This window comes from Phyllopteryx taeniolatus, chromosome 16 (genome assembly GCF_024500385.1).
Source record: "Phyllopteryx taeniolatus isolate TA_2022b chromosome 16, UOR_Ptae_1.2, whole genome shotgun sequence".
In the NCBI taxonomy this organism is placed as follows: domain Eukaryota; kingdom Metazoa; phylum Chordata; class Actinopteri; order Syngnathiformes; family Syngnathidae; genus Phyllopteryx; species Phyllopteryx taeniolatus.
Genome location: NC_084517.1, coordinates 4,559,285 through 4,569,649, shown reverse-complemented (window position 1 = coordinate 4,569,649; position 10,365 = coordinate 4,559,285). Strand labels below are relative to the sequence as shown.

The 10,365-nt window shown below is 41.4% G+C and overlaps 1 protein-coding gene across 3 annotated transcripts; it reads left to right on the top strand.

Annotated features, from left to right (window-relative positions):
- Window positions 1-75: 75 nt before the first annotated feature.
- On the top strand, window positions 76-10,356 carry pigq (phosphatidylinositol glycan anchor biosynthesis, class Q). 3 transcript variants are annotated; one of them, XM_061748160.1, is made up of 13 exons: window positions 76-209; window positions 1,357-1,541; window positions 2,706-3,053; window positions 3,191-3,387; window positions 3,459-3,590; window positions 4,372-4,492; window positions 5,781-5,907; window positions 6,019-6,172; window positions 7,750-7,861; window positions 7,953-8,033; window positions 8,558-8,672; window positions 8,795-8,856; window positions 9,359-10,356. In XM_061748160.1, exons 2-13 carry the CDS (start codon window positions 1,389-1,391, stop codon window positions 9,524-9,526), a joined length of 1,770 nt encoding a protein of 589 aa, XP_061604144.1. In that variant the 5' UTR covers window positions 76-209; window positions 1,357-1,388; the 3' UTR covers window positions 9,527-10,356. The 3 variants fall into 3 exon arrangements, with proteins under 3 accessions (XP_061604144.1, XP_061604143.1, XP_061604145.1); XM_061748159.1 differs by lacking the exon at window positions 76-209 and adding an exon at window positions 663-780; XM_061748161.1 differs by lacking the exon at window positions 76-209 and adding an exon at window positions 712-796.
- Window positions 10,357-10,365: the final 9 nt, after the last annotated feature.

Below are 10,365 nucleotides of genomic sequence, written 5' to 3'. Positions count from 1 at the left end.
TCGTATGATGCCTTAAGAATATGAATCCCCCCACAACTCACAAAATATTCACCACAAAGCATCATGTTAGCCCAAAACTAGTGTAGTTATGAATGCACTCCCGCCTTTTTTGGTTGCTGTGTCACTGCAAAAAGAAGATAAGTCACTTTACGGTTGGGTGACTCCTTATTTACTGACAGCAGAGTCAGTAGCAATCGCACTCGTTCACTGTGAGTAGAATTATTATTATTATAAAAATTAATATCTGTGAAAGAAAATGGATGGATGGATGGATGGAAAGATGCTTGATTTCATAGTTCCACAATGATCTTTGAATGGATTTATTATTTTACGATTTAAAATGAAACTTTTCATGAATTTTGAGACGGTGGGTATGTAAATAGGAGTCACTGATTGTGTAGTGGTACATTCGCCTGACTTTGGCGCTTTCACGTTCATTTCTTGTAAGAATTATAGTTCAGAAATAAATTAAATAAAGGACTTCAAAATAGGGAGTTACTTTTCAAGTCAGCTGGGATAGGCTCCAGCACGGACGCCCGCGACCCTAGTGAGGAGAAGCGGTGTTGAGAATGGATGGGTGGACAGAAATAGGTATTTTTCATGTACTATATGTGTAAAGTATGGACAACGAAGGCGGACGTTATTCTCGGTGACACACACATCTTGACTTTTGTTTCCTGTCGGAATTTCTAACGTGTGGGACTGTCAACAAACAAAATGGCCTCATAGCAAAGCGTACACTTATGGACGGAAGGTGAAACTTTTGTGGTTGACATTAAGGTAAAAAATACAAAAAGTACGTTTCCTGACATTATGACGACTACATTACAAATATTAAGCTTTTTTTAAATTGTGAAATAAAAGTCCCGTTTAATTGTAGCAGTTTGATCGACAGACCGTTAGAGGGATGCGAAAGCTCTGTCACGACGATGATAAACTTGAATTCCCGTCCCATTTAAGTGTTACAATTAAGGAAAATAAATGTTTACTGTGTACTAGTTCTTTATTTCTTCAAATAGACTAGCGTAACCTTTTGTAGTGCAGCACTAGCCTGCTAAGTATCGGGCACGAAATCAATGAAAGTTGTGCCTGGGGTGCTCTGCCCTTCATGAAGGACAGTCAATGATGTTAGTGCGTACACGTGCATCAGTATTATTCTAAAAACACACACCAAACAAAAACACAACACACCTTTGCCGTGACGTAGTGTGTGTTGTGTGAGTTAAATCACTGAATGTCCTTTATGATACCTCCGAGAGTGCATGTCTGGTGAGTTTGGTACTGTCCAGGCGGCGCTTGGGCCTGAATAAAAGACTAAAATGAGGGCATAATTTCACTTCTCTGCTGCTTTTGAAGGTGAAAAGGTGTAAAAGAAAGAAGCATTAGTGATGGTTCTGAAGGTGTTCTTCCCTCAATGCTGCAACCTCGCAGCCAGCGGCCTGCTGGTGGGACGATGGATCCCCCATCACAACTCGGCCGTGGTGCTGGCCGTCATCCACTACCCGTTCATACCCAGCCACGTCAAACGCTACATACAACAGGTCAGTGCTGGTACCATCGAAACATGCAACACACTATCAACAAATTACATTTTGATCCCACGCATTTGGGAAAACGGGTCTGAGCACTTCCTCTTGGTTCGGGTGAATGGCGAAGCGGGCTGTGCCAAAGCAATCGTAGGGACTTTAAACATCTACAAAATCTTTCTTTAACACAAGATGTCACCACAAAGCCACCAAAGATGACAATACTCGATGTGAAGGCTTCGTTTGTCTTTACATATATCATGTTTGTATAAATAAATGGAGTTCAAAGACTGGGAGATTGACGGCCAGATCGCATCAGACTATCGGTCTTCCTTGCTTAAGCTGCAGCCCGACTCCGGATAAGCGAAAGAAAATGGTTGGATCGATTGAAGGATGGATGGATGACTTTTGTCCAAAGACACCGGCCATAAAGAAAACGTGAAAAAGACGTTGCTTGGATGGCAGCATATGTTTCTCCAAAACCTGTATGTACCTTTCAGCATTAATGGTGCCTTCACAGATGTGTAAGTTACCCATGCCATTGGCACTAACACAGCTCCATACCATCACAGATGCTAGCTTTTGAACTTTGCGTCCATAACAGTCCGGATGGTTCTTTTCCTCTTTGGCCCGGAGGATACGACGTCCACAATTTCCCCCAAAAATTTTAAATGTGGACTCGTCGGACCACAGAAAACTTTTCCACTTATCATCAGTCCATCTTAGATGAGCTCGGGCCCAGAGAAGCTGGCGGCGTTTCTGGGTGTTCTTGATAAATGGCTTTTGCTTTGCATAGTAGAGTTTTAAGTTGCACTTACGGATGTAGCGGCGAACTGTATTTACTGACATTGGTTTTCTGAAGTGTTCCTGAGCCCATGTGGGGATATCCTTTACACATTGATGTCGGTTTTTGATGCAGTGCCGCCTGAGGGATCGAAGGTCACAGTCATTCAATGTTTTTTTTCGGCCTTGCCGCTTACATGGAGTGATTTCTCCAGATTCTCTGAACCTTTTGATGATATTATGGACCGTAGATGGTTGAACATGATTAGCAAATCATTGTATTCTGTTGTTATTTATCTTTAACACAACGTCCCAACTTCATTGGAATTGGGGTTGTAGATTGATGAAGTTTGAGCCTCCTTCTTCTTCTCTCTCCTGGTTTTGTCTGTGTGTCAGATGGCGGCTCAGAGCCACGTGGATCTGTCCGTGTTGGGCTCATGGAGTCTGCCCCAGGATGGCGAGGAGGGCATGGACAGCTTTCTGAGGGACCTGAGCACCATGTTCCCCAGGCAGCGCTGGCTGCAGATCAGCCGCCGCCTGGGCCAGAAAGGCTTCACCTGCCGCCTGCTCGGATGCACTCGGCCACCAAAGGAGGTGACGAACAGTGAGGAAGAGAAGGTGGATGAAGAGGAGAAGGTGATCTTTGTCCACTACGAGCAGAGGAAGGTGATGTTGTCGCAGCTTCATCCCGTCCAGAACGGCGTCCCACAGTCCCGAGATGATACGCTGTCCGAGTTGAGACAGGTACAGACATTAATGCCTCCGGTTTACAATCAAAACATGTTGTGTTCCAGGCCGAGTTGAGGTGTTCCGTACGGTGTCGAGCAGCGGTCCTCTGTCCTTGTTGCTTATAGTACTACGTTGTGTTGTTCGCTCTTAAGGTGTTTCACACGGTGTCGAGCAGCGGTCCCTTGTTCTTCCTGGACAAGTACGACGACGGTCCTTTGAAGTCCACCCACTGGCAGTCCGATGGTCGTGAAGGCAGCATCGTCGTCGAGATCCTGAAACAGGCCTCTGTGCCTGTCTGCATGGTCCTCAGCCGGATCCTGGCCGTGTGGACCTGGATCTGCAGCATGCAGTCAGGAGCTTTCACATGATATGCTACCCTATCGTAACATGTGTTGATGTTTGTGTTGTTGTCCTCTGCAGGGTCTTTGGTGTTTTCCCACTGCCCTTCCTCTGGTCCAAGTTGTCATCCTGTGTGCAGCTGAGCTACAGGAGCCAACACCTCAAGACACTTAGCTCGCAAAAAACTGCCGACAATCACACGCAATTCTTCAGGTTTCACCACTACTATATTCTTCTTCGACATTGTTGCTAATCCATTTCTCTGCTTTTTACAAAATGAACAAGCGTTATGGCAGTCTAGCCGTAGTCCTTGTTTTATTTACTGATCTAGTTCCAATTTTAGTTTTACTACCTGTCCTAGATATAGTGCTAGTTCCTATCTTAGGTCTTGTTTCAGTAATCATTGTAGTTTCAGTTCTAGCTGCAGTCTGCATTCTACTTCCTGTTCTGGTTCCAGATTAAGTTCCGATTCCAATTCTAGACCTTGTTCCAGCCCTAGTCCTTTTGTAGTTTCAATTCCAGTTTTGGGGTCAATCCCAATTCTTTCCCGCTTGGTGTTTATATAGCGGGGGAGTCGCATCCCTGTGGAACCAGGATACTTTTTAGCCCCGCCCACAACTTCTTCCTGGCTCTCAAGAGTCACCAAAAGACCAGCGTGTTGCCAACGCAGGTTTTGGGACGGAACATATGGTACTACTAATTCAGCGAGGCAGGAGGGTGCTAAGCCATGTAATATTTCATGAGTAAGTAACAAAACTTTAAAATCTCAAGAGGACCGGGAGCCCATCATCCGGCAATAACGGTGAAAGACTTATGAGGCGGAGGGGAGCGGTGGCGGTTTGGGGCAGGGACTGAAATGAGGCTAGATTCAAATCTTGCTAGCATTTTGAAAACTTTGCATAATTCCCTTTAAAATGAATCAAATAATTCTCTTGACCCACTCACTTTGCTCACGTGCATTGTCATGTTGTGTTTTGTTGTTGTACGTGTGCAGAAAGGCCAACGTGTTTGTGTCGTTCCTGGTGGACATCGGTCTGGGTCTGTTGCTGGCCTCCTGGCTCTACACAGACAACAATATTAGCACGATTGCTAACATGCTAGTGCCTGCTGCTGATGTAAGACACACCTTCCCACCTTCATTTTCCAACGCGCACTGCGCACCAATAACTCACGACCACACTGTGAAACCGCCAAAGTGGAATGCCCCAAAAGTAGTCAGATTTGAAGTTCAAACAAAGCCAATCTTGTGAGACTCTTCTAGTTAAGTGAGGAATGTGTTTTGCTTTTTTAATCATGACTACAACCACACAAACAAATTGTTACAGTTCTTGTTCCAATTCCAATTTTAGTTCTAGAACATGTACCACTCCTAATTCCACTATTACTTCCAGTTTTGCATTCGTAACAGAACTGCAAAAAAGTTCAATTTCTAGTCTTGTTCCAGTCCAAGTCCAGTTTCCCATCTTCCTAGTCCTAGTTCCAGTTCTTGCTCCAGTTGTAGTCCTTGCACTAGTTCCTAGTGCCGCAGAACTACCCAGACTAGACTAGCGCCGGAACTAGGAAGAACCACTTCCAGTTCTCGTTCCAGTTTTGCATTCTTTACAGAATTGCAAAAACATCTATTTCTAATGTAGTTCTAGTCTGGTTCCAGTCCTCCTAGTTCTTTTACCAGTTCCAGTTTTAATTCAAGTTACAGTCCTGCTAGTTCCAGTTCCGTTTATAGTTCTTGTTTTCAGGATGACAAAAAAAAGTTCCACTCTTGTCTTATTTCCAGTCCTAGTTCCATTTTTAGTTTCAGTTATAGTTCCGTCCTTCGTGGTAGTTACAATTACTGTACTCGTACTATTTACAATTTTAGTTCTTTACTTCCAGTTTAAATGGTAGTTCCAGTTTTCATTGTAGTTCCATTTTTTGCTTTTTCAATACGAGTAGAACGGTGATTTCTAAGCTTTGTGGAGCCAAGGCACATGTTTTACAATTGAAGAATCGCACGGCACACCAACGAACAAAAATGTCACAAAAAAGCGGAGACATTAATTACGGGCATCTAATAGAAGACCATTCATTTGTTCTGTCTGTTGCGATGCCACACTGGCATAAATAGATGAACAAAGATACATTATTTCTTGGAAATAAATCATTTTGTCAGCAGTTCCGTAAAATTTGATAATTTCCCACGACACACCTGAAGCGCACTGGTTGAGTAGAACCACAAAAAAATTGATTTCTGTCCTAAATAAAGTTCTAGTTCCATTGTGTTTTAGTCTTTAGAACACATTTGGAGGTTTCATTTGTACCAGAAGTAGTTGTTGTAGATCACTTTATCAAGATGTGGTGTTGATATTTCCTTGTCATCTTTTCTGTTAGCACGTGGCTAAGGGCTGTTGATATTTTTGTGGTTAGCATGTTGCTAAGGAGCTGGTGGAGCTGCTCCAGTGGCTAATGGGCGCCCCAGCTGGGCTGAAGATGAACCGGGCCCTGGACCAGGTGCTGGGCCGCTTCTTCCTCTATCACATCCACCTGTGGATCAGTGAGTGGACCTCACACACACACACAAACACACACACACCCTGTACACGCATATACTTTTAATGTTTTTTTGTTTTTTTGGGGGACAAAACAGTTGTTTAATGTCTTTCAGATTACGTGCACCTGCTCTCTCCATTCATGGAGTCCATCCTGTGGTACGGCGGCCTGTCGGCATGCCTCGGTTTGACCTTTGCGCTGTCTTTGCTGTCCGACATGGTGGCGCTGCTCACCTTCCACATCTACTGCTTCTACGTCTACGGAGCCAGGTCAACGCGCTTCTATTAAGCGACTCACTTGAAGACAAACAATACATTAACTTTCAAAGGCTTTTTCTATCTTACCTTAATAACAGCGTTTATTCTACGTTAATGTTAACGTGGAAAACAAGACGACCCTTGATTGTAGTAAATTGAATTGTCAGCTGAACGCAGGCTTTTCTCACATTTACCTGCTGTTTGTGCTTTTTGAGTTTTAGTTGTAGTTCCAGTCTCAGGTGTATTGTTTCAGTGCTAGTTGTAGTTCTAGTTCTAGTTTTAGTTGGAGTACTAGGACCGGTTCACTAGTTCTCATTAGGGTTGTAGCAATTCATTCATTACATCCATGTATCGATTTATTTATCTACGATCAAGCTGGATTGATCTGCGCTCGGCAAGTTAGCCTTCCGGACAAAAATATATCGATTACATTTTTTATTATTATTATTTATTTCTTTTTTTAAAGGTAATCAGTTGATTGTATCAGTACTAGGAAATAATGCATTAGATGTGTTTATGTGTTGTATTTCCAAGAACCACGCTTGTGATCCCTTGAACTTAGCTTTATTTTTCAGCTAGCACACAGACGTTAGCACAACACTACTTTCTTCTTCGTCTCTTTTCTTCCTTGTATCCTGTCTATAAAACCCATCTAGACATTACTGTCTGTAGCGCCCTTAGTGGTTGGAATGAGACAGCACAGAATGTGTATGTGTTTTTTGTCTGGTGGATGGCAGATGAGAAGGTCAAGGTAGCACATACAGATGTTTGAAATTACGCTAAAAAAGATAGTATAAACAATAACATCAATATAAAGAGCTAAATCAAACTATTGTATATACAGTATGAAAAGTATTCATTGAATGTGCAATATCAAAGATCAGGTGACGTGCGCAACATAGTCAAGGTCGGAGAATCAAGGCAAATAAGACCATATATAAATTAGATGACAGCTCTGTAATACAGTCTAGTTGTAGTTTATTGATCCAGTCCCAGTCGTATATCTAGTTCCAGTTCGATTGAAAGTTTCACTTTGATGTTCCAGTTCCAATCGTAGTCCCAGTTCTAGTTGTTTTCGTTTTCAGTTTCTGTTAATTTCTCCTATTTCTATCTGAAGTTCCGTCTTTAATTCTGGTGCTCAGTCTGTTAAATGGATGGCAGATGGACTGTTCTGCTTGCCTTAGAAGGCCTTTTGCCTCTCGAATCATAGTTCTGGTTCCAGTTTAGTTCAGTTTTAGTCCTAGTTCTAATTCTACTTCCTGTTATATTACTAGATTCAGATAGTCCTAGTCCTAATTCCAGTGAAAAGAAGGAAAAGTGTCTCGATAATCGTTCAACAAAATTGAAACTTACTGCGTTTGGTTTCTCGATACAATTTCAATATAAGTAATACTTAATTATTGGAAAATCACACTACATCCGTCCTTTGTGCGCTGCTCATAATAAAGGATGCTGAGGCAGAAAAGAGGCTTCAGTGAATAATGCACTGACGCTAAATATAGCCTGCCCCTGTGCTGCATTATGAAATATGATTGCATATTAATTAGCTTCTTGTATAAATGTTGTAAAATATTGTATGAATGTGACAGACTGTATTGCCTGAAGATCTACGGCCTCTCTTCGCTGTGGAGGCTCTTTAGGGGCAAGAAGTGGAACGTCCTGAGGCAAAGAGTCGACTCCTGCTCCTATGACCTGGACCAGGTCGTATATACATATTAATATTTATTGTTAGAAGCATATTCATGTTTAATATTACACAAGCACAATATGAACGTTATTCATGTGATTGTAGCTCTTCATTGGTACGCTGCTGTTTACCATCCTGCTCTTCCTGCTGCCCACCACAGCACTCTACTACTTGGTCTTCACACTGGTAAAAAAAAAAAAAAAAAAAAAGTCAGCCATTTTGGTTTAAAGTGCAACTACACTCCTCCCCAGATTTAAAAAAATAAAATAAAATAAAATCCAGCCCCCAAAACCAGCTAAATTTAGCAACGTGAAATTTTGGTAGACATGTCAATCAATAATAGAACAACAAAAAAGTCTTAAGAAGCCATCGCTGAAAAGACGCAGGAAGTCGGCCATTTTGGTTTAAAGCGACCATCATAGGTTCAAAGTTGCCACGATCATTTTTTTAAATGGAATTCATACCCTCAATGCCATTTCCACTTAACAACATGATATTTGTTCGACTTGTGTATCATGGGTAGACCCACAAAAAAGTCTCAGAAAGCCAGCCCGAAGAGACACAGGAAGTGAGCCATTTTGCTTTGAAGGGGCAATTTCCAGGCCTCTCTCAAAGTCACATTCCTACTGATTTCTATGAAATTTGACACAAATGTACTATATAGATGTACAACACTAAATTCTGTGTGTGTGTGTGTGTGTGTTGTACAGTTGCGTCTTGTGATCGTGCTGTTCCAGGGCATCATCCACCTCAGTGTAGATTTCATCAACTCCTTTCCGCTCTTTGCCATCGGCCTTCGCGTGTGTCGTCCGTACAGACTCGCAGGTTCGCCAACGTCCGACATTGTTAACGTCATCAGCGTAATAACAAAATAATTCTTTTTTCCGTTGTTTTGTTGTTTTGTGCGTGTGTGTGTGCGCGTGTGATGGACGCCACCTGCTGGTCAGAGGGTGTGAGGTTCAGGGTGCTCAGTGAAGAGCCGGGATCTGCTCTTCACTTGCTCATGGAGGTGAGACCTCACATTATTTTCTTTTTTACATCCATACCAAATAGCAGGTTTTTTTTTTAACCTGACCATTATTGTTGATTTGTTTTTTAAATCAATATTTGCCGGCCAATATTATATAAAATATTAATATTAACAGAGCTAAGAATAGAATTTTAATTATGCATGTCATTTTTTGGTACATTTACAAAAACATTGTGTTAATAATAAATAATAATTTATTTTGAATTAGTGAATTCATTGAAATTTTCATTTCAAAAACGGAGATTATTTGTGTATTTATTCAATTCACTAATTTAGACAAAACAATTCTAATTTTGGAAAGGCATAGTGTATTCTTTCATGAAGTAACAGTTTTAATGAATATTGTTTATGCAGCAATTTATTATGGATTAATTAAACAGACCAAGTGTAATGCAAATAAATGACTTAGTATACACAGTATAAACTTGCTCACTAACAAATAATAGCACTTATCCCGTTCCAATGTCATTTTTGTTGGCAGATTAACCCGCTGAAGAGCAGTGCGGTGGTTCACACGTACCGCACGCCCACCTACAGCTGCTACCCCAAAGACTCGTGGGGCGCCCTGGTCAAGAAGCTCTTTGTCGGAGAGCTCATCTACCCATGGACGTACAAGAGCGCCAAGGGCCACGCCGCCAAGGCCGAGTGACTGACTGAGCAGGAGGAAGGAAGGAAGAACATGAAATGAATAAGTCATGGAATGGAAACAGACGGACGGCGGCGAGAGAGAGAGAGGACATGGAAAACAAAAGTGGTAGCCGTACCAAGATGCTGCCCACTCACTACAGCGACCAGTTAGCAGTTAACCAGTTAGCAGTTAATGACTTGGAAAGGGACCAATCGCGTGACCAGCGACACTCGCTTCTAATGAAATATGAAGCATAAATACTCCGCACTGATGCTGAAATATTTTCTGCGTTAAAGATGTATGCCGCCTTTTGAAAAGAAGTTAACCCTTTTCGGATGTAATTTATTCACCTTTTAAGTTTGATATTTTTGTTAATGCTGCAATTGTTGCAGGTAATTTAATGTATGACTACTGTTTATACTAAACTGCAATAATACTAGAAAAAAAATCACATGAATATTATAAAGAACTAAATTGCTGATGCACTTAACTCCCCAAAAATAATTTGCTGTCTATTTTAAAGGTTGTTAAAAATAGCTAATATTAGCCACCATGAGGTCAATCTCTAATAATATTGTGAGTGAATTATCTGACTTTTCTATAGTTTTATTCTTGTAAATCAATGTCTTAGTGTTAGTTTAGAGCAAATGAAACAAACTGGACAAGCTGTGATTTTCTTTGATATAATAATTTAAATCATGTGTTAGGTTGTATTCTTGTCATGTGCCTCTAATAATGTTATTTTTAGTGCAATTAGTCTTATTGGTGGCTGACTTGTACTCATTATTACAGATTTTTCTTTGATGTGCTTATCTTGAGCCTTTGCCATTAAACACGTCATCCAAATATGATTGAATGCC